This window comes from Ursus arctos, unplaced genomic scaffold (assembly GCF_023065955.2).
Source record: "Ursus arctos isolate Adak ecotype North America unplaced genomic scaffold, UrsArc2.0 scaffold_22, whole genome shotgun sequence".
In the NCBI taxonomy this organism is placed as follows: domain Eukaryota; kingdom Metazoa; phylum Chordata; class Mammalia; order Carnivora; family Ursidae; genus Ursus; species Ursus arctos.
This window is the reverse complement of record NW_026622897.1, coordinates 42,733,603-42,757,748: the sequence shown is the minus strand read 5'-3', so window position 1 is coordinate 42,757,748 and position 24,146 is coordinate 42,733,603. Positions and strand designations below refer to the sequence as shown.

Below are 24,146 nucleotides of genomic sequence, written 5' to 3'. Positions count from 1 at the left end.
AGGTGTAGCCGGCGTCCCCAGTTCTAGGCTGGGATTGGCAACCCTGGGGAGCACCCCGTCTTCGGGAGCAGGCAGCTCAGTGCAAGCGGCGAAGGCCCGAGACTCGCTGGAAAGGCTGCGTCCGAGCCCCGGGGGTGCGCGGTGCCGGAAGGGTGAAGGCGCACGGCTCCGGGGCCGGACGGGCCCTCCGCGAGACTGGCGCGGACTGGCGCCGAGAGGCCGGGGCCCACCTGCGCCGACCGCACGGCTGCGGAATCCCGGGTCTGGCGGCTCCGGCTCGGGCCGGAGGCTGGCGGCGAGGGGCGGAGGCGGGCGCGCTGGCCGGGTGCGGGGGTGGGGGGTGAGAGGCGGGCGCGGCCGCGCGGCTTCCCCGAGGCCGGAGGCGGGGCTGGCGGGCCTCGGGAAGCGCGGGGGGCGGACCCGCCCGCTGCCTGCGCTGGTCGCCCGCCCGCCAGCTCGCACTCGGTCGCGCCGCGGGGCAGGCATGGGAGTCGCACGCGCCCTTCCGGCGCCCACACCTGTTGGAGCGGCGCAGTGAGCTGCGGCCCGGGCGGGCTGCTCGGCGCGGGTGAGTGCGGGCGCGGGCTGGGGACACCGCCGAACGCGCGGGGAGCGCGGCGCCGAGAGCAGCGGGACAAAGGGCCGGTGCGCGCGGCGTTGGGTGACTGCGGGCTGCGGGGGGCACTCGGAACTTCGCCGGGCCGCCCTCAGGGCTGGAGAGCTGGGACCCGCGGCCTGAAGGAGCTCCGCGGAGACTCAGGGGCTGCGGGGCGCTTGCATTCACTCAGTGTCACCGTGCAGCGGATGGGAAAGACGGGTTTCAAAGTGCTATCTTGGATGTCGGGTGGGAGTAGAGAAAGAGCCGGCCCTGGGCAAACTCTCCTCCAGCTGGGCGATGACAACACCCCCATCTGCTCCGCACCCCTTATTTTCCTTGGGTTTTGCATATGTGTATTCCAACATGATGTGAACATTAATTTTTAACTCTGGGCACGTGATTGTGAACACATCTTAGCCAGCAAGGAAAGTGCAGCAAACACAGTTTGGGAGTAGGCTCTTTTCTCCGGAGCCTTAATTGATGACCCTGCGCTTCCTTATAAACTGCGAACTATCACCGTCGTTGGAAGCAAATATTTCTTCTTCGGCCTGTGGACGTTCTTCACGAGTTCTTCAAACTTTTAAATAAAAGTTTGAAAAGTTAAAAAATTGTTTTGGAAGAGGAGGGAGAGGAATTATTTCAGTGAAGGAAAACCACCATCCCCTTCCAGAATACAAATTAGGGCTGTTTTCCAACATCTCATGAAAAAGCAGCTGGTAAAAATCCGGTGTGTTTTACTGCCCTTTGGGCGACACTCGTGAGACTTCAGAAAGAGAAACAGCCCCTGGCTGGTGGAAAGGTCCAGGTTGTTCAGAATCGGTGTTGGGATGGGCTGGCTTCGCTCAGCTCCCAAAACTGAACTTAAGGAGTCCCTCGTGTGTGCTCCTCAGGAGCAGATAGGCCAATGCCAGAGTCATCTGCAGGTCACCATTCGGGAAGGGGTTGAGTTTATAGTTTGAAGTCAGCTGTGGCCAAAGCCTATTAATGTGAGGATATTTATTACTTGTTTCAGGATCCTCCTTGTGCATAAGAGCATTTAAAATAGGCCTTAGGATCGTGTCTCTCAAGAAGCCTGGCAGGAGTGAATTGGAGGTGGAGGAGAAGAGGGAAGGAATTTAGGAGAAATGCTACAAAAGCCATTACGTTTACTTGTGAAAGTTTGATCCTATGCACACGTCCCGCATTTGAATAAATTGTTTCGCTTGTGTTCTTCCCGCATAAATAGTCAGGAGATAACTTGTCATGCTTTCCTGTACCTGAGCTGGAAAGGAAGCATTCTTCCAGGTAACTAATATGCATTTTCGTAACACCGACACCTTATTCAGGTAGATGGTGAATATGGGTGCGCTTTTCTGTCTGTAGACCCATTAGTGAGTCTGAGAAGATTACTGGCCCCAGTCTTCAGTGTTTAATAGGCTCAGGTTCTCCCACATAGTTCTTCTCGTAGATCCGTAGATCCGTTAGGATTCAGTCCACCAGGCATTATTCATGCATAACTCCCACTGGCTCTGGGGAATTCCTTCCTCCTGGTCTCACCATTGACAGTTTGATACACTCTGTTCTTATTCTGCCGCTGGGTTTGTCCCAAGCTCATTAGGGTAGTTCATTTTGCCTAAACAGAAGAAGTTAAACTTCGTTTGACCACAAGATTATGTTTAGGGTGGCCGGGCTTGTAGATGCCCTGTGTTTCTTTCCTGTCTGGGCTGTAATTCTTAAATCATTATGTGATTGGATCTGTTTTCCTTTAACAGGTTCTGTGACTCAGGAAAATGAGAGCAAGCCTGGCTGCAGAGGGTTCATAGGGCTTTGTTCATTTTTAGGTATTTGCTTTAGGAATTAGCATGGTTTCACTGTTCAGTATTCCTGGGCACAGACTCCATGGAAAACCCTTTGTTAGCCTTCCAGATGGTGTCCAAAACTTTTATCTCTACAGACTTGCCCACTGTTTGTTTCGACATTACTGTTTGTAGTGGTTGCAGGAATTCATCTGTTGTACAATAGAGAATGTATGTCCTGAGGATTAGATTTTTTTTCTCCCAGCCCTCGTTTGCTAGAGGAGTTCATTCTCCCAAACACTCGCCCCCTGGAGGAGAGCTGTGTTGTTGCAGTGTTGAAGACTAAGGGGCAGAACTGGGGCAGAGAAGTTTCAGTGCCCAGCCTCCAAGCAGATGGTGGTGGTTTATACGTTTCTGATAATTTGCACAGTCCCTTCACCATTAGAGGATTAGTGGATTTGTGAAGTAGCAGCATCCTCATTACGTATAAATATTTTTAGACTGTGGACAGCAGGAGAGTGGCTCGTATTGAGTGATGGAGCCCGGAATGTGTAACTCTTGTGAGTCAGATATACAGAGTTGGAAAAGAAATAGTTTCTGTATTACTAAGCATGGTGAAAAAATACTTGCTTACCTTAATTTTCGTTCTGCGTGGTCATCCAGGTGAATCGATACATGAGAATACTTGGTTGAGAACTTTATAAGATAATTATGTATGTGAGGAATCTTTATCCAGTAAAGGCTTTTTCCTAGAAATGAAATGGTATGGACCTGAATTTTCTTCATCTGGATTTAGGTATAATGAGGATAAGATTCGGAAGATAAGATTTGGAAATCTTCATTCTTTTTTTTTTTTTCAAAGGTGTGCATATTTCAGACAGTTCTATAAGGATGAGGTGATTCATTTGTGAGGGCAAGAGAGAATTTCAAGTTAATGGACTCCATTAGTTACCTTTTCCAACAATGAGATTGTGAATGTTGCTGTTATATCTGTTTCCATCCTAGAATGTTTGTTTAAGTAAACTTAAATGGGCATAGTGCAGGCTTGCTTAGAGTTTATAAAAATGGAAACAGTAATTGTCTCCTGGGAAATTATTCAGGAAATTATCATCAGGTGAGTTGAGAAATTAATGCAAAGCCACCAACCTAATTTTAAAGCATCACGGTTATCACTGGGCGTCTTATTAATGGGAAAGGAGTCAAGGTAGGGTGTGAATGCCTTGGGAAAGGGCCTTGGTGGGTGAGATTTCCCCCCTCACCCTCTTCTGAGAGCCGGCACACCCAACCATCGTTCTACTCCGTTCTTGAAAGTCGCCCTCTGCTGGAGGCCTTTGTTTCCTTGGCAAAAACTCAGGAGGGCCATCTTGTCTCCCAGATAGGCAAGAGATAAGCAAGATAAACTTTCCTTTTCCGCTTGGCCTCCGGCCTCCTTAATTCTGTGAGTGTAGGCTCCAGATAGTAAATGGGGTGCAGACCCTGTTCATGCACAACATAGTGCTTGCCCTGGACTTTTGTGACCCTGGGAAATTACAAAATTAGAGAATCCTCGGCCTGAAAAGACCAGCACTAAAAAGACTAAAGAGTTCAGGTTGCTATTCAGAATAGTTTCTAAACTACCCTTAACACACATTTGGTAAAGGGGTGAGCAGTTTATGAAGTCTGTAACCTTAATACAGACGTCAGCTTAAGCTCATTTGGGAGCCTGAGAACAGACAACCTTATCTCCCAATTTACAGTCTGTTAAAAACCATTACATTGCACACCACAAACTAATATAATTATATTTCAATACAATTTTTTAAATAATAATAAAAAACTTAATCAGTTTGGAATAATTTGACCTGCATTAGTCTGCATTAATTTCTAAATCTGAATTAAAGTCTTTTTAATGCAGTTTTATAGCTTTCAGAGTTACAAAGAAAATTTAATCAAGATATAAAAACAGCAGAACAAGATCTTACCACAAGTTAATGAGTTCAGTTTAAGCAATAATGAGTTCAGTTTAAGCAATGTTTCAGACTAATAGAAGTTCGTGTTTTTGAGGTATCCAAAATGTTTATTCCTAAAGGATTAAACCTTTACCGTACCCTGTTGGTTTAACAGTCCTTTACCTATTGGTAGCTGACTTCTTCACTGGCTAAATGATCAGAATTTAAGTTGTAAGGACTCTGAATTAGTAATATTGTTGAATGAATATTAGATATCAATTAAATAATATTCTATCTAGAACATTGATATTCCTTAGAGGATATTAATATCGTAATAATAATCTACAGTAGACTCTTTAGATTCTCTACCAGCATCCTCTGATTTGTAAATGATGCCACAGATTCTTGGCACAGTCGTTTGTCATCTCTCTGAGGAACAAACTTGATCCTGTATGTTGGGAGGCTGGAGTGAAGCGTGACCAGTGAGAGAGCCTAGCTGACAGCCCAGCCCTCATGCCCACAAAAAGACTTGTCTCCATTTCTTCAGACCCACTAACTCTCAGGAACTGGTACCAAAACATATTTTGAAAGACAGACATTAAAAAAAAAAAAAATCCGTAACCTCACTGTGAGATGAGACATGCTTCAAGGACTTTGAAAATATGTTTTAAATAGGTTTGCTGTAGAGGCAAAACACTTGGAAAAGTGAGATTAGAGTGAATTTTGCCTACAAGGAGGTTAATTCATTAAGACCCAATTCCTAGTTAAATATTTCAGACTCTTTCCTGCCATTCTCTTCCCTGACACCTTTGCCAATGGACTATTTCAATGTTTCGATAAAGACAGATGCCACTGGAGGAATTCTGCTACAGTAGATAATTCAGGCTCTGCACTCCCAGCATCCAATTCGCATATCAGTTTCTGATTCGAGATTTGAAGATGCGTGCTCTAGATGATGACCATGTGAGCATGCGCCAACTGCCCTGTTCTTCATGCACATTGGAAGGATTACCTACAATTTGCAATAATTCATAGCATAATACCATCTCCTCTCCTCCTCTCTCTCCCCTAAGAATCACATTTTGAGAACAGGAATACTTGGCAGCTTGGACCTCTGGCTCCTGTGTTTTCTTTCTTAGATAAGCTAAGGGAGGAGGAGAAGACGTGTAGGGGTCCAAGACGCAGCCCTGTGGGAGACACAGGATTCCTCCTAGTACATATCACACTTGGCAGGGATTCTGGTGTGAGGGGCATTTAGTTGCCCAGACAGCAACTTACGTAGAGAAGAATGCTGTCCAGGACCTAGATATTTTTAAGGACTCGGTCCTGAGCCAGGAGATGGGAATAATGAGACACAGAGCCATCTCCTGAAGTTTCCTGAAGGGCTGTCCTCACCACACCTAGCCCACCCCTGAAGTCCCCACTGGGGAGGAGGGCATTACCAGCATTAGCATCCCCTCCCTCATCCACTTAGAGCCTTTAGTCATGATAGTGCCCACCCTCCCCCCAACAAGCTCACGCAAACACATGCATGCACATACACACATAGCCCATGGTTTCAGGGGTTTAGAGAAACCACTACATGTATTACTCCTCACAGAAGGGCCCAGGGACTCGTCCTGTTTGAAAAATGGGAAAGAAGCAATTTCAAAGAATCAGCAAGTCCCAAGGAATTACCTCTTCCAGGAGCTCCTTCCTTTTTTATCCCATCCCTGTTTTCTCTGACAGAAGTGGAATTAGAAAGAAAGAGTCAAGCAAGAAGATCCCAGAAAGGGGGGTGGAGGCGGGGGCAGGCAAGCACACTTCTTAGTAATATTGTGTGTGGATATTGGGAATGTGAGTGGCATGCTCAGCTGGACTAGATCAGATCAATGGGATTTTCCGGTTTTATGTAAAAGAAAGCAGAAGGCACCCCGAAGTTGCCGGCAGGTCTGTACTCTCCAGAGGAAGAGAATGAGAACAAGGAGATGGTTTCTCCCTGACTCCTGCTAGGTTCCAAAGCCTGAGAGACCTAACCCCTCCCTGTCCTCCTTTCGGGAGCACTCCACCCAAACAGATTACTCCACCTGCTACGTCAGCTTCTCCTGGACAGAAGATCCACAGCCAGTCAGAGCCAACCGGTGCTTGAATGTTTATGAAAGTACTTCCCAATCTCGTTTTTCATTGCTGTTTTTCTTGTGGGATGATTGATCCAGCTCTTCTAACATACATTTCAGGAGAAAATCCAAACTTCTTCAGTTAGTGTACACAGCCTTGTGTAATACGGCTCTTGCCCACTGCCTCCACCACCTGCTCTCTTCCACCCTTGCTGAGCTAAGTACAGTTTCTGAAATGACTTGCACGGTTGCATGTCTCCGTGTCCTTGCATACTACTGTCCCCTCTCTCGAAGTGTCCCCTTCACTCTGTCTTAGGTTATCTAACTTCTCCTCACCTTTACCACCCACCTCAAGCATCACCTCCCCTGCAAGGGCTCCCCTGTTCTTGTTACTCCCCGCACCTGGATTTCATGCCCTTTCCCTGAGCCACCCCATCATCCACATACATCGCTGTCATTAGCACTCAGCATGCATCGTTCCAAAAACGTGGTCTTTGTAGCCACGCTAATCATTCACTCACTCTCTGATGAATACAGGTACTCATTCAGTAAATCCATTCAATAAATCTTTGTGGAGCGCTAGCATGGGGCCAAATTCAAGGCGTTCAGATGGCCCAGGAGCATAGATACAAAGGCCTGAAAAGGAACCAGCAGGAAAGCTCCCAGTGTCATACCTGATGCTGCATTAGAGCTTTGGATCTCTGACAGAGATCCTGTTAGCATACCACAAATCCAAAGGGAGAAGGAGTATCTTGTCCGTTAGAGGCCTGACGACTCTGGAACTAAATTCATAATAGTTAAAGCTGTTTTAAATTCAAAAGAAAAGGGGGTCTTATGCCCTCTGTGGAGTCACTCTGCATTTAGAAGCAACAGGAGCCCCAGTGAGTGTGATGCTGTGGAGATGTCCCTCCTCGAGGCCTTGGGTCCTCAGTCAGCTGTGTAATTTAAATTTACAGGAGCAAGTAGCTCTGAAGATTTTCCAAGCACAGGCCATACTGAGAATGAGCAAAAAGAAGGAAAGAAGGGCAGGTGGACCAGGGAGGTAGGAGAGGACAAAAGTTCAGAACCAAGCACAAAGAAGGCTGGAAAGTACACAGAACCCGGGGGTGCTGGAGCAGCTCCTCTGGAGATGACCGTTGGCACTCCGCCTTGCACTGGGCCATCATTAGGGGCATCTTAAACATAGAAGGGAATGAACACCCCATTTCATTTTGAGCATGGAAAAGTTCCCAGGTCAAGCCTTGTATTTTAAGTGAGACCATAATCTTGGGATTCCTCTCCACACCCTGATTCCTGAGGAGGGTTCACAGACTTAGAAACAATGACAGGCATGCTGCCGGCCTGTTTCCTCAGCCAGCCAGTGCTCAGCCCCTTGCCCTCCTGACCTGCTTATCTTTGTTCCTACAGAGTGGTGCTCAGCATGGCGGGGATTCCAGGGCTCCTCTTCCTTCTCCTCCTCCTCCTCCTCTGTGCTGTCGGGCACGTGAGCCCCTATGGTGCCCACTGGAAACCCACTTGGCCTGCTTACCACCTCCCTGTGGTCTTGCCCCAGTCCACCCTCAACCTAGGCAAGCCAGACTTTGGGGCCGAAGCCAAATTGGAAGTGTCCTCCTCGTGTGGACCCCAGTGTCATAAGGGAACTCCACTGCCCACTTACGAAGAGGCCAAGCAGTACCTGTCTTATGAAACGCTCTATGCCAATGGCAGCCGCACGGAGACGCAGGTGGGCATTTATGTCCTCAGCAGTGGCAGGGGACAAGAGTCTTCCGGAAAGTCTCGGAGGAAGCGGCAGATTTATGGCTACGACAGCAGATTCAGCATTTTTGGGAAGGACTTCTTGCTCAACTACCCCTTCTCAACATCAGTGAAGTTATCTACAGGCTGCACGGGCACCCTGGTGGCAGAGAAGCATGTTCTCACGGCTGCCCATTGCATCCATGATGGGAAAACCTATGTGAAAGGAACCCAGAAACTTCGAGTGGGCTTCCTGAAGCCCAAGTTTAAAGATGGTGGTCGAGGGGCCAACAGCTCCAGCTCCGGCGTGCCAGAGAAGATGAAGTTTCAGTGGATCCGGGTGAAGCGCACCCATGTGCCCAAGGGTTGGATCAAAGGCAATGCCAACGACATTGGTATGGATTATGACTACGCCCTCCTAGAACTCAAAAAACCCCACAAAAGAAAGTTCATGAAGATTGGGGTAAGCCCTCCCGCCAAGCAGCTACCAGGAGGCAGAATCCACTTCTCTGGTTACGACAATGACCGACCAGGCGACTTGGTGTACCGCTTCTGTGATGTCAAAGATGAGACCTATGACCTGCTCTACCAGCAGTGTGATGCCCAGCCCGGAGCCAGCGGCTCCGGGGTCTACGTCAGGATGTGGAAGCGGCAGCAGCAGAAGTGGGAGCGGAAAATTATTGGCATCTTTTCGGGGCACCAGTGGGTAGACATGAATGGTTCTCCACAGGATTTCAACGTGGCTGTTAGAATCACCCCTCTCAAATATGCCCAGATCTGCTATTGGATTAAAGGAAACTACCTGGATTGTAGGGAGGGGTGACGCAGTGTTCCTTCCTGGTGGCACTTGATGGTCTTTATGTACTTATTTTAGGAGAGGCCAAATGTTGTCATTGGTGTGTGTGTGTGTGTGTGTGTGATGTGTCATGATATCTTTTACGTAATTTTTTAAAATTGCAAGATGCCTGGCTTTATTATTTGAAAACTGGTTTGTGTATCATATATCGTTTAAGGAGTTTAAAGGCATACTTTTCATAGAAGTCAAAAAAACACAATACTGGTGTTTGGGATGATAGGGAATATTTAGCAAGTAAGTTAATCTTTCACTTTTTGAGAACTTTGTTTTTATTTCATCTGAACTTGTTTCAAAGGTTTATATTAAATATGTGGCATATGGAAGATATAAATTCTTAAATCCTTATGTTTGTATATATGTGTATTTTCTCCTGAGATTCATCTTGGGTTTTTTGTTTTGTTTTTAATGCCTAATCATTAATGTTTCCAGATGGCAGTGTTCCCCACCGCATACAACTCTTAGGAACCTTCACGATACTTCTTAGACAGGCAGGTGTAATATGCTGGACTTGGAGGTGTTTTCACGGTAGTCCTTGATGAGTAAAAGGATTTGTTGTCTATATTGGTACACATGTTAAACTATATCTTACAGTAAGTCAGTATTCTGACTTAATTGCAGTTTTGAAATAGTTTCTTTCCCAAAGACTATTGTTCTACTTTTGGGGAAGACCCCGACCTACGGCCCTGTCAGCTTTGTGACACACCAGAGTGGGCAAGATTATTTATGCCCATCCTTCCACTTAACAGGATTTTACTCACGTTTCTTGAACTTGCTCTTTTCCAGAAGACGGTGATCAGGGCCTAATTAGAACAGGCTGTATCACTTCCCAGCTAACAGTTGTGGTCCCACTAAAAACAATCATTTCATTTTACCCCTGGAGTATAGCACATCTCATGTTTTATCGTTTGGATGGACTGATTTCAAATGAATTAAATTCCAGAGAACGATGGATACATTGCTTGGCGGATATCACAACAGAAGAAGCACTTGTTTGGAGCCTGGCACGGTCATACAACCTAATCAAAATTATTCTATGGAGTTTTCAGGGTGCTTTCAGGGAGCGATGGACTTGTGCAATTTGGAAACTTCTCTCTTTTACTTACTTTACAGTAAAAATATTTGGACGGTGCTTTAAGAAAAACCAAGAGGACTTTTTTCCCCCCCACTGGCTTTAAAAGGGCCTCTTTTACTGGGATACTTGAGGCTACAGACACATATAATCAAGTAGAGTGGTAAAAATGGAAATCGGGAGAATGCAAAGTGGATCAGAATTACCACTCCAGTAAACGTCTTTATGAATGTTTTATCAATCTGATAATCACAGTTTATAAAGAAAAGAATGTGACTTATTGTATGTTTTCATTTTATGCCTCTTCGCCTGAGCGCGTCTTCCTCAATGTATCAGTGGGGGAAGAAAAAAGAGCAAATGAATTACAGGGCAGACGTCTGCTGGGCTTGTACCTTAGGTAATATCAGCCTGAATTGTAACTCTCTTCGAGGACATTCAGATATGGCATTGAAGCTTAAACTTTCTCCGGGTGGCTTTTGGCTTATGTGTCATGAGTTTTTCAGAAGAATAATCCTGATAAGACACACAAGAAATGTACAGCCACAGTGCTTTCTTCAGATCATGTAAGAAATACTACGCATAGGGGCGCCTGGGTGGCGCAGTCGTTCGGCGTCTGCCTTCGGCTCAGGGCGTGATCACGGCGTTCTGGGATCGAGCCCCACATCAGGCTCCTCTGCTATGAGCCTGCTTCTTCCTCTCCCACTCCTCCTGCTTGTGTTCCCTCTCTCGCTGGCTGTCTCTCTCTGTCAACTAAATAAATAAAATCTTAAAAAAAAAAAAAAAAGAAAGAAAGAAAGAAATACTATGCATAGCAAAGAGATGTAAGGCCGCCAGGATTCTTCTGAGTTCCAGCACAGTTTGCTTTGAAATCTAGCAGGAATCTAGCGTGAGGAAGAAGAGAGGTCTGCATCCCTGTGTTTGGTATTTGGGGGGTTTTCTTTTTGCTCTTGCTTGATGCAAAAAAATTTCAATAAACACCTAGACAGGACTGATTTAAAAAAAAAATAGATGCTCCTTTTATGAAGCACCTGATTTCTTGATTTTAATTTTTTGCAAAGTTGAAACTTCCCTCCGCAAAGGTAGGCAACGGCACAAAGTCAAAATAATATCAATGTTTAGTTCACAAATAGGCATCATTTACTCAAGAATAATACCCACATGGGGCGCCTGGGTGGCTCAGTCGTTAAGTGTCTGCCTTCGGCTCAGGGCGTGATCCCAGAGTCCTGGGATCGAGCCCCACATCAGGCTCCTCCACTGGGAGCCTGCTTATTCCTCTCCCACTCCCCCTGCTTGTGTTCCCTCTCTCGCTGGCTGTCTCTCTCTCTGTCAAATAAATAAATAAAATCTTTAAAAAAAAAAGAATAATACCCACATGGTATGTATGACAGAACTCATAGATGGTAAAATAACTCAACATGTCCATCTCTTCAGTGGTAATAAAAGATAGCATGTATTAAATTGTCGTGGAATTTGAAATTTAAAAAAAGAACAGACTCATGAGATTAAAATAATTAGTGTTTTACATGTATTAGTTATACATCATAAGGATATATTCCTAGTAAGGCTAGTAGAACAACATTCCTCAAATGTGTGCCATAAACACTCATCCCTCCAGATTTTCTACGAAGAACAAAAAGGGCACCATCATCGAGGAGGAGGGAGATGCCTCCCGTACTGCCTTTCCTCCTCATGGACTCACTTGCCTGTTTGCACTTTGAAAGCTCTAAGAAGTCCTGTAGTAAAGAGACATGGTAATGTTTTGAAATCTGCACTTCAATAAAGATCTTTGATCACTGAACCCTTGTTTTCTCATATAATGCCTATGAGCTATTTAGTGTTCTAATAAATACATTTGGGGGATCCCTGTAGCAGCCCTTGGTCAAGGCGATCGTGCAGAAAGTATGATGAGCCCCTGGTGGCATCAGGTGTTGGTGCCTTTGGGGTGTAACCAGAATGCGGGATCCAGATTCAGAAAGGTTCAGAGGGTAAAATGGGAGAGAATAAACTTGCAAATCGTTTGTCGCTGAGAGAAAGTTGTGGCAGGATCTGGGACATTTTTTCCCCGTACACTTTATTCAGAATTTTGAATTTAGAAAGGAGCTAATCCAAGAAAAATGGGGAAATAGGGCTAAGGAGATAAAGAAATATGAGCCAGTCAGTAGCTCATATTTTTTTCATTACTTTTTTTGGACTAAAAATGGATTTAAAACAACTGGGGAGCACGTTGGAGCATCGAGACCATGCTGTTTTCTTTGTGTGACCCCATGTCCCTGCTCAGTACAAGGGCAAGCCCCCAGGGACACCCGGGTCAGTATTTAAGGTAGTGATCTCTCTCTAACACCTACCAGAGTCTCTGGTCCAGAGCTTGTCAAGGACGACAAGCCCGCACTGGAATAAACACCTGTTCTGTCGACCACATGCTACTGAAGGGTAGACAGCCACCCTGGGGGCCCCGGGGTTCTGACGGCGATCCTCGGCACGTCCTCTCAGGGGCTGGTCGCAGTCTGGGCCAGGGAGGCTGGTAGATGGTCGCTGCACTGGCCTGGCTCTCCTTGCTTTGTCTGAGTTCTTCTTTTCGTGCCTTTTCATCCAGAATGGAGTTCTTTTGAGAGAATGGGAAGTCTGTGAATAACGAGGTCAGGACAGCAGGCACATACCAGGTATGTCCCAGGAAATCCAGCATGTCTGTTCAACCCTAGCTGGTCAGCCCTTGGAAGCACCATCTGGAATGCAGACCAACAACCATGCTTGGTAACCTCACAGCAATGGCAGGGCTGCAGCCTCCTGCCATCTCATCTCTGGGCTCTCCTGTGGTTCCTACCACATGCCTTCTTTGCCTGGAGCAGCATTCTGAGGGCTTCCAGTGGGGGAAGGACACTTAAAAATCCTTTTGATGGGGTGGCATCTACAGCAGATAGGTGGTAAACATGGACCATTTCTAGGAGATAACATATCTGGTTTTAGTCTGCTCTTAGCCCAGAGAAAGAAAGAAACCAGCTTCCAGGATTAGAATAAATAAGGCTAAGAGCTGGGACAGCAGACAGCTGTGGGAACATGATGGCCTTGGAGTTGGGCAAACTGATTCCATAGTTGCCTGGTTCCTTTTGGTGACTAAGTCTCAATGCAGTTTAATTTAAAACTTAAAACCCTCCTATCTGATTCAAAGATCCTCTCTCTTCTAGGTCCAGCTCCTCCAGTGGGCTGGAGTGGAGCAGAGGAAGAGGGAAAGGGCAAATGTCTGTGTCCTCTCCTCAGTGATTACTGCTTCTCAGGTAACACCAGCTCTTCCATCCTCCTTAGAACATACCTCTGGTGATAAAACCGTCTGCCTCCTGCTGTTGGGATACACTTACCTGGCAGACAGCCCCCTCCAGTGGTGAACCAGCAAAATACCCCAAGCCCAGGCTTGTTACACATAAGCTGCTTATTGAAGATTGGAGTGTGGGGAGAGAATGCTCCAGGCTGAGGGAGCTAAAGTGTGAGGGCCCCTAGCAGGATCAAATTTGGTCTGTTCAAGAGGTGAAATGAGTGAAGGGGATAAAAAAAGTACAAACTGCCAGCTATAAAATAAGTAAATCATGGGAATGTAATTACAGCGTGGTGACTATGATTAAAAATACTGCATTGCATATTTGAAAGTTGCCGAGAGAGTAGATCTTAGAAGTTCTCATCACAGGAAAAAAAATTGTTATCACTATGTGTGGTGGCAGACATTAACTAGATTCGTGGTGATCATATCACAACAAATACAAATATACAATTATTATGTTGTCTACCTGAAACTAATAGAATATTATATATATTTATATGTATATCACTCATATCTCAATTAGAAAAAGAAAAAAAGAATGATACTTGGGTTTGAGGCCTGAGCATCCAGGTAGAGCCTAGGCACCATCTGCTGAGATGGGGAGAACTGGGGAAGGGACTAGGTTTGGGATCAGGGGAATGAAAATCGAGAATTTTTGTGTTGGTCATGTTAGATTTGAAAGAACAGACACCCAAGTGGAGGGGCACCTGGGTGGCTCTGTCGGTTAAGCGTCTGACTCTTGATTTGGGCTCAGGTCATGATCTCAGGGTTGTGTAATCAAGCCTTGCGTTGGGGCTTCACGCTCAGTGGGGAGTCTGCTTCTTCCCTTCTCCCTCTGCCCCTCCCACCGTGTTCTCTCAAATAAATAAATAAATCTGTAAAAAAGAAAAGAAAAGAAAAGAAAGAATAGACCCCCAAGTAGAGATGTCAGTTAAGCACTCCATTGCTCAGTAAGGATCTCCACATGTGGAGTTCAGCAGAAGGATCTTGAATCAGCATGTGGAATTTAAAACCACAGGGGGAGATAACATCCCCAGGGGAGAGAATGGGAGGATGAGGCTTGAGAAGAGGATTGAGGACAGAATCCTGGTCCACCAATGTTTAGAAGTAGGGTTCATGGAGGAGGAAGAGGAGGCTGGGAAGAAGCAGCCCATGAGGTCAGAGGAAAACCACGAAAATGTGGTCTCACAGAAGCCAAGAGAAAAAAAATCTGAAGTCGAGTGGGTGAGGAGAGAGGGCAAAGGGCCAGGTTGCGTTTAGAAATGTCTCTCTGGCTGCCGCAGGCAAGGCAGCGGGCTGGAGGGCAGCCGACCTGGGAGGGGCCACGTGGTGCTCCACGCAGAGCGTGGCCTTGTGCATGTCTGGGCTCCCCACTGCTGGGGCACAGGCTGTGCTTCGTCAGAGCCTGGCATGACTGATGAACGGAACCCTCCCAGGGAGCCCTGGGACAGTTCTGCCCGTAGGAGGTGCGAGGATCCAGGGTCACACCCTGCCTGAGCTAAGGGAGGCCCAGGGGCGGCTGTCCCCTCCTGCCCAGCCTGGTGTTTTCTGAGGGCGGAGAGTGCAAGATGACTCTTCAGTGTGGTATGTGTGTGTGTGTGTGTGTATCAAGTGTGTAAAAATACCAAGTGTCTCTTAGTCTTGATTTATCACCGCCCCTTGTCTTCAGACTTTAAAAGGACTCGGGCAGGGGCCCCTGACTGGCTCAGTCAGTAGAGCATGTGACTCTTGATCTTGGAGTCGTGAGTTCGAGCCCCATGTTGAGTGGAGACGACAAAAAAAAAAAAAAAAAAAAAAGAGAGACGCACTCTCTTCCATAAACAGCCAGGACAGTTGTGAGAAGCGTCGAGTTCCAATCCAGTGAAGCAGGACTGAAGTGTTTGCACTGGAGAGAAAGAGGAGAGCTCGGAAAATGAAATAAACAGAGCGAGTGGCTGGGCCTGGAGCTGCAGCCGTGGGAACAGTGGCCCGGCTCCGGGGAGTTGTCTCTTCTCTGGCCATCTTCTCTAAAAGCCCCACCCTCCCCAGCCTCTGCCTCTGATGGCCTTTCTTTCCTTCCCCACTTCATTGTCTCTGCTGAGCACGAACCACTATCTCACATGCTCTGCTATGTTTATTTCTCTTCTTTGTCCTTCTCTGTCCCTAGAATGTAATTTCGTGAAATCAGGGATTTGTGGCTGACTTCCCCCCACACTTAGACCAGTGCCTGCACACAGGGTCTCCACACACGTGTTTTTCAAATGAATGACTGAACGAGCAAACCCAGTAGCTTTATATAACCTGGAATGCCCTGACTTGGGATTACGTGGGTGTGGATATTCTTTGCATCCACATATATTCCAGAACAAAACTGGTGACGTCTTGCACGTGTTCTGTTCTAACGTGTATTACTTTGCTGTTATTTATGTGTTTGTCTCTCCTATGAAACTTAAGTCTTATAAAAGCAGGAGCTGAACCCTGATCTTTCCTGTATCTTCGATTGTCTGGCACCTGGTCCTGCACGGGAAATACTTGGTGAGAGAATGAATGGATGTCTGTTATAACTTAGCCTGTGGCCCAGGGACTCCGTCCCCTCCCACATCTCCTAAGTAATCAGACAACATGTCCCTTAGATGTCTATGCTACCCATGTCCTTCTCTCCAGCTCCTCTGCCACGACCCCGATTCTGGCCACTGCCCTGCCTTCTTATAGCCGACTCTGAACGGGATCTTGACTCACCCACAGCTGCCCAACGCATGTTCTAAAGGGAAGACTGATCACGTCCCTCACTTGTGTGTCCTATTGACTAGCCTCTGGCCACTAGAGGCTAATGCTTAGTTTTCGTTGCCTCCCATCGACCACCTAAGCCGAGATGGTGGTGAGGCTTAGCCTCCATTGCTCCCCAGTCATACAACCTGCTGTCCAGCGATTTGCACCAAGGGCCTCTGTGCTTTCAAGCCTCTCTCATTGCCCAGGCTCTCTTCCTCTGCCTAGGTAGCCCTTCCCCCACCTCTTCAATTATATCATCATTCAGTTATTCATTCAAAGATAAGCGCTTCTTGGTGCTACTCTGTGCTCACCCTGGAGCTGCAGAGACAAACGAAACACCCCTGTGCTCAAGGTGTTCGTGTGTTGTCTTCATTAGAGGTCACTGTAGTCGCGGCTCTTGCTCTCCCTCTCCAAGTGGTAAGCTCAGTAACTACCGTCTCTCCAAGAATATCTTAGTGTCAGTGAAGTGGAATTGACGCCTTGTAAATTGAATTGATTGAATGTTCTCTTCACATTTTAATAAATCTTTGAGTTAGGTTGTCCTGCCTGGTTAGTACATTTCTTTCCTGGGACTTCCTAATATTTGCTCTGCATCCAGTTTCCTGACGTAGAAAATGCCATGTTTGGTAAACCAATATAGCTCAAGCGTGACTAATATCCTCCATGGATAAGCCATTCTTAGACATAAGGACATTGTCCTTTAAAAGTGACACGTGTAACCACCCCCAGGATATTTAGCAGACTGGCCAGACACAGAGTTAGAATATCCCATGGAAATGCAGCCACCTTTATCCTATCCTCAAGGGGAAAATGTGTTTGTTGGTTGACTATATTGTAATATCAAGAAGAATTCATTCAGTTCCTTTTATTACATTTTTATTGATCTGCTTCTTAGTCATTAAGTTCTTCACGCTGTTTAATAACCATATTCTCTTCATTTTCATTCATCTACAATCTTAAAAATGGTAAAATGTTATGGAGATTCATCTGGAAAAAAATTTGACTTGAAAATCCAGTTATTTATAACACCCACAATTCATGAGAGGATAAAACATACAATGACCACATTTGAGTCTGCAAATCTGAACATTAACATTTGCGATCAGTTTTCTTTTCAGTCCATACTTTTTCAAATGGCCCACTTTTGCTTGAAAATTTAGCTTTTAGAGTAATAAAAAGCCTTTGATTTAATTTTTTACGTTACCTTCTTACTCTGTGTCCCTTGACATTTTCTATTTCATTGCTAGTGTGCTTGGATCATGTTCTTCTTGACTCTGGAGCTCCGCAACCCCTTTATACAGTGTTTCTTTTAGATGCCATTTTAAAAAAAACTTTTCTTTTGAAATGTTATTGATCTGTCCAGAGAATCAAGTTAGTGATTTCACTTTTTAAATCTCTTTAGATGGTTACAATTGAAAAGATGAAAAACAAAGCAAGAAATTTCTGTGACTGCAAATAGAACTATAGAACTTCTCTAAGTGGCTAGCAGGCATTTTTGAGACAAAACTCTATACTTTTATTGAAGTGCCAATATTTCTGGCTCACTAATTGTCACCATGTTCTAGAGGTGAGAGAAAGAGGCTTGCCTGGTAGACCTGAACACCAATTAGAGTTCCTATTTGTAGAGGATCTCACTGTTCAACTCTCTTGTCTGCTACTGGTCCATTGACTCTTTATAGCCAGTGAACACACATCCAAGGATCCTATAATTTCCTCATAAATTTGTCCTTATAAAGAATTTTATTGAGTTAAGGAAAGTATTAAGTCATTCATTCATGGAATCAACAAGCATTTATCAACTACCTGCTATGTGTCAGATACTTTTCAAAGTGCTTTACATACGTTAATTCGTTTACTTCTCTCTACAATCCTATGAAGTTGGCATTGATTTTTTCCCCTCCGTTTTAGAGAAGGGGCGATTGAAGCATATGGAAGTTAAGTCACCTGATGATGGGTAGTAAGGAGGGCACGTATTGCATGGTGCACTGGGTGTTATACGCAACTAATGAATCATCGAACTTTACATCAGAAACCAGGGATGTACTGTACGGTGACTAACATAATATAATAAAAAAACATTAAAATAAAAAAAAAAGAAGTTAAGTCACCTGACAAACACACACAGTTTAAATTGGGATTCATATCCTACCAGTCTGCCTCCAGAGTTTATGTTCTTTTTCTACTTAGAGGAAGGTCCGTGGAACTACTTCTGAGAACTTAGCAGCTAACCACGCTTCCTGGTTAGGGGACGGGGCATCAGGCAATGCAGCACAGAGCAAGAGATGTTTGAGCCTTGATGAAGCTTTTATTTAATTTCCATGAGCAACTGGTTAGTATATATGGTGTTATCTGGAAAGAAGATGCACTAGAAAAAAAAAATGTACACATAATCTCAAAGCCACGTTACACACCTAAGAACTTGGAACATCAGTTCAAGTATAATACAAATCATGTATGACTCTATTCATTTCATATGTTAATGAAGTATTCTGATTTCTTTTACACTCTTGTCACATCCTATGTTATTGTTCATTAAAATCAACTGGGTGGCTCAGTCGGTTAAGCATCTGCCTTCAGCTCAGGTCCTGATCCTGGGATTCTGGGAGGGAGCCCCACCTCCAGCTCCTTGCTCACCTGGGAGTCTGCTTCTCCCTCTCCCTCTGTCTGCCACTGCCCCTACTTCTGCTTGCCCGCACGCGTTGTCTCTCTGTCAAATAAATAAATAAATAAATAAATAAATAAATAAATAAAATCTTTTTAAAAAACTATTTAAAATGACCAACACTTGGAAGTTTCTCAAGTGTCTTGGAGAAGGAATCTAAAATTTTAATATACACTGTTGTTCTAATCTGTCATTTGTCATGATAACGTAATTCTAAACAACTATTTAATACATGTTCCTGACCATTTAGGAAGACCTTCCCTTTCTAAGTGAAAATAACCCTCTGCCCCAAATGGCAATTTGAAACGTCACTTGCTCTACACATCCAGGCTAAACAACCTCAGATTTCTTCAAGCTTCTGAAAAATACACTAAAAACAGCCTCTCTCCCCCAGAGAGCTTTCCTTTGCCACTTGGGCTGACGTTTGCTCATTCTTGGATCGCCCCCTAGTGGTTTACTTGACTTATGACTATTCTTCAGATACTGCTAGGTAACTCCTGGCTGCTTTGGATGTTTTTAGTTTTGTTCCTTCCACACCTTCTCAAATTTGCCCAGAAGGACCTCCAAAGACAGTATCTTGAAATAAAAAGTGAACAATATGCAAAGTGACCCAGAAACGGTGGTGATCGAGACAAGCTGCTGCCAATGGTGGGGATTAATCCTTCCCTCAAGTCTGTGCTCTTGTTTTTCCTCTTTGTATCATGGCACTGTGTTTTTACTTGCCCACCCCTCACTCGCTTCCCTTTGTCAACATCCCACTGGACCTGTGCCAGGTAATCGAAGGAGGAGACAAGGACTTAGAGGCAGTGTTATTCTTTGAAAATGCCAGTGAAGCCCGTTGAATGCTGCCGGGTGGGAGCCCCACACCCTCACCCATATACACAAGTCACCACTCTAGAAGCTTCAGTCAGTCCCAGACATCTCGGCTCCTTCTGGGCAGCCAGGGCTGTGAAACACTGGCCCAGCACTTGAGTATCATCCAAATAACATGAGATACCTTTGTGGTTCTGCCAGCTCAGGGTGGGGCCCAGCCAGTGTGATGGACCTGACCCCCTGCAGAATGTGGGTCCCTGTCTCCTGCACCAAATAGACCAGAACCAGGACCCTCACTGCAACACATCATTACTCTGAACAACCTTCTTTAATAAGCAGAAAGCCAGTTTGACTTAGTAGGTAAGAATACCAATAACATTTTTAAATATTTAAAAAAAATTTTTTTTAAAGATTTTATTTACTTATTTGAGAGAGAGACAGCAAGAGAGGGCAAGCAAGGGGAGCGGCAGAGCGAGAGGAAGAAGCAGGCTCCGTACTGAGCAGGGAGCCCGATGCGGGGCTCGATCCCAGGACCCTGACATCATGACCCGAGCCGAAAGCAGACGCTTACCCGACTGAACCACCCACGTACCCCATAAAGTATTTTTAAGGAAAAAAAAAAACAAAACTTGCTCTTGTCCAAATCCTAAGAAGATTGAAATCACAGATGAAATGATGATTAAAAAAGAGAGGATCCTTATTATATGAAAAAATATCTATAAAATGGGATTAGTAATTTCTTCCTAGCACAGTTGTGAGAATTAGAAATACAGAATGTAAAGGGCCCCGTGAATAGTACAGCACTTTAAAGAGGGCCATTCATTCATTCAGAAAATATTCATTGAGTACCTATTATATTCAAAGCACCATTTAGGTAAAACTGAAAAGATGTGTGTGCTTGTGAAGCTTACGTGGCTATTTCTCATCCGTACCTCAAAAAGACAGCAGGGAAAAGATCACCATCTTTTGGGGACTTGTGGTGTTGTGCTGGAGAGGGGCTGCCGTGTTCTGTGTGGTTGTAGAAAGCAGAACTAGAACCAGCGGATGGACTTTCAAGGTGGCTGTTTTCACTCAGTGAAAGGAAGACCCTGGTTGTAATCATCACTCATCAGAAATGGGATGGGTCCGCCTCTAAAAACAGAGGGTGTTCTGTTGGTGGAAGTATTTTATAAGGAATGTGGTGCCTAGTATCAGGGATCCCTGTGGTGTAGGCAAGATGAGATCCATGTTGCCTTCTACCTTTTAGTTCCAAGATGCTGGGACTGAGATGGAAAGCCTCGGTCCTTGGCCAGAGAGTCAGGGAGTGTAAATGCAGACACCATGTTGGCTACAGATGAGCTAGAGCCGGAATTCCTGTCATCTTCGGCCTCTGGGAATCAAGCACCTGAATCTGGGTCACCCCAGGTCTGGATCTGACCGGGCTGAGGGTGGGGAAGACCCTGTCAGGAGATGGGGCAATTTACTGTGGTCAGAGAGTGAGGAGGCCGTATCAAGCAGCTGGACACACACACAAAGGCAGATGGCAATAATGATCACACCTGCAGTTTCTTCAGAGCCTATTTCTCTTACTTCAGTATTTCTAATGTTTAAAAGAATCCTGAAAAGTAGGTGTAGTTAATCCCATTTTGCAGAACTGAGGGTCTAAGAAGTTCTCTAATTAGCCAAAGGCTGCACAGCTAATTAGTAGTGAGGCCAGGATTTGCACTCACTGTCTCTGTCCTTCCTGCCCTCCACGATGCCTCCCGAGTGAGTGGAATGAGCTCTCGACTGAAACGGGATGCCTGGGTTCCACTCCTGCTCTGGGCCTCATCTTCCACCCCTCAGTGGGAGGGTGGACTCAAGAATTTCTAATCCAGTTCAAGAATCACCTCCTAAGTACATACCAGGTTTGAGAACATGGCTAGAAGCAGAGGTACCAGGAGAGAGAAGATGCTGGCCTCCCCTCATGGGGTTCACAGAAGAGTAAAGGAGGCAGGTTCATACATAGATCATTGCAGAAGTGAGTGCAATTCTCTTTAATGGAGAAAAGCTCATTCATAAAGGTGACATGGAGAATTCAGAGCAGGGGGCTTTGGGGAAGAGAAGTGGAAGCCAAAAGAAGGCCCTGTCCAGCAGGAAGGATTGAGAACAGTGAGGCAGGGCCTTTGAGTTCTGAAGTTGTGGTAGAACCCACTCTCTTCTCTGGGGTTCCTAATCCCACAAAAACCCAGTGAGTAATGGCAAAGGACCACATGTGGCTATCTGACCCTATTTTTGAGGCGCCTAGATGATTTCCTTCCTTGTGATTTAAATCTCACCTGTTTCTACCACATCTCTCCTCTCAACTCTTAACATTGAGCTAGCGAGCACTCAGTACGAGCCGTGAACTGAGACTGAGGCTTGGGTGCCCGTGCTGCCAGGTGTTGATTTAAATGCATACAGTCCCTTGACCTTGTCCGTGATAGAAAGTATCACTAATCCAATAAACCCAGAAAGGAGCCTTTGCAGAGTGGGACAGTGGGAAGCCATGGCCTCCCTCCCTCTGTGGGCAGAGGCAAATGGGGCTGAGATTACAGTTCGGTAGCTCTGTGAACAGAAAAACTCTGCAAATAGATCAGCGTAACCAACAAGTTTCCAAAACAGGAGAAAGCGCAAGCCTCTCTCCCGTCCTTGTGGATTGTGGCCCACATTCTTGTAGGGAGGAACAGTCCCATGGCATGACTGAATCTGGAATCTAAATATTTACTCTAGGAGATTATAGAAAGGCTGTTAAGTCATGAGTGATGTCCTGATGCTGTGTTCTCATGTACAGGTCAGTCTTTATGTTTATTGAAATGGAGGAGCGTGTGTCTCGATCACTCTTTATTCCTTCAAATGTTTCTTCCAGCCTTCCCTCTCTTTGTGTCTATTCATCATTTTTCCTTAATTTGGTCCCTGGATTTTATAGAATACTTTATCGCTTGACAGCCCTCTTGCCCCCCTCTCATAACAGCCCTGGTCATCACCTTCATAATCATATTTTCTTACAACGATATTTTGTTCTTCACAGTTCATAAAACACAGATTCATGATCTCATGAATCCCCCAAAGGCCCCCTGAGGCTAATAAAGCAGTTGCTCTTACACACATTTACAGGTGAAAAAACTCCAGGCTAAAGAAGTTAAATCATTTGCTCCAGGCTGCTAAGCTCCGTGTTTGAGCTTCAGATCGAGTCCCCACCTCCCCTACTGCTTAACTCTGTGCTTTAGCCGCTACCCGACATCAACAAAATCCTGACTTTTGGGCTGTGGCAAACCTTATTCAGGGCTTGGATTCTTCCTTGATAAAACTTTAAAAATTTTGTAAACAAATTAATCATGTGATTTATAAGTCAAAGTATGTATATTAAAGTCACTTATTTGGGGGCGCCTGGGTGGCTCAGTCATTAAACGTCTGCCTTCAGCTCAGGGCGTGATCCTGGCATTCTGGGATCGAGCCCCACATCAGACTCCTCCGCTAGGAGCCTGCTTCTTCCTCTCCCACTCCCCCTGCTTGTGTTCCCTCTCTCGCTGGCTGTCTGTCTCTCTGTCAAATAAATAAATAAAAATCTTTTTTAAAAATAGTATAATTCTACTTTTTTTTAAAAAAAGTCACTTATTTGGACTCTCAATAAACTTTTTATGGTGTAAAATGCCCCCCCAACACATACATACACATACAATCTCCAAGATGAATTACCATGACATAGTAGCTGCTCAAACTTTTTGTTGGAGTGATGGATAGATGGATGGATGGATGGATGGATGGATGGATGGATGAATAGGTAGATGGTTGGATATGGGACTGACCCTAGTCTGGGTCCTGTAAAATAGGCAAGTACCCTGCTCCACATCACTCACAGTTGAAGAGGTTGAAGAGGTACTTCCCAGATTTCCAAAGAATACACTAAGATTTCCCAGGTATTACAAGCAATACTAAAGTAAATAAGTAACATAACCAAATAATTTCAAAAACGTAATGATAAAAGGACTTTCAAAACACTTACAGCACTCGTATGTGGATTTTAATATGTCTGCTAGCAGCCACCAACAGCAAGAGTGCCCAGGTTCCGCCATCATTTAAAACAACTTCTGCCTGGTGGATCCAGCCTAACTGCAGTCTTCTCATTCCAAAGAACCATGGGGTGTTGTTAGTATTCAAATGTTAAGATATTTATGAGATGATCTTTGAGCTCAGATCACTAAAGAAGTGAGAGATGAAAGGAGGGAGAGGAAAGAGGGAGAGAGAGAAGAAAAAAAATTTTTAAAGCTTGACTTTGGCATGGCTGTAACACCATATATCTTTGCCAAGTCGAAAGAAATGAGCTGCTAAGATATGGGTTTGTTCTCAAATAAGTATGGCAAATACATAATTTACTTTTCTTAGCTCCAGTGCAGGACACCCTGGCCATTCAGACACCTCACAGGCACTGGCATTAATCCAGTACCTAAATAGTCCCACTGCAACCCCCGGGAGGGTTTTGCACAGGATGATTTATTTTTTTCAGTTTTTTCTCCATGACTGGGAGCAGGGAAGCAGGGCTGTAGTGGAAAGAACAAC

At 45.2% G+C, this 24,146-nt stretch overlaps 1 protein-coding gene across 1 annotated transcript; it reads left to right on the top strand.

Moving 5' to 3' along the window:
- The first annotated feature begins 396 nt into the window (after positions 1–396).
- Positions 397–11,854, top strand: PRSS23 (serine protease 23). The gene is made up of 2 exons (XM_026518283.4): positions 397–568; positions 7,805–11,854. The coding sequence occupies exon 2, from the start codon at positions 7,818–7,820 to the stop codon at positions 8,952–8,954; it is 1,137 nt and encodes a 378-aa protein (XP_026374068.1). The 5' UTR covers positions 397–568; positions 7,805–7,817; the 3' UTR covers positions 8,955–11,854.
- Positions 11,855–24,146: the final 12,292 nt, after the last annotated feature.

What these genes read in the sequence shown, in the direction of transcription:
- PRSS23 (XM_026518283.4), top strand. Translation starts at nt 7,818, where the DNA reads ATGGCGGGGATTCCAGGGCTCCTCTTCCTTCTCCTCCTCCTCCTCCTC.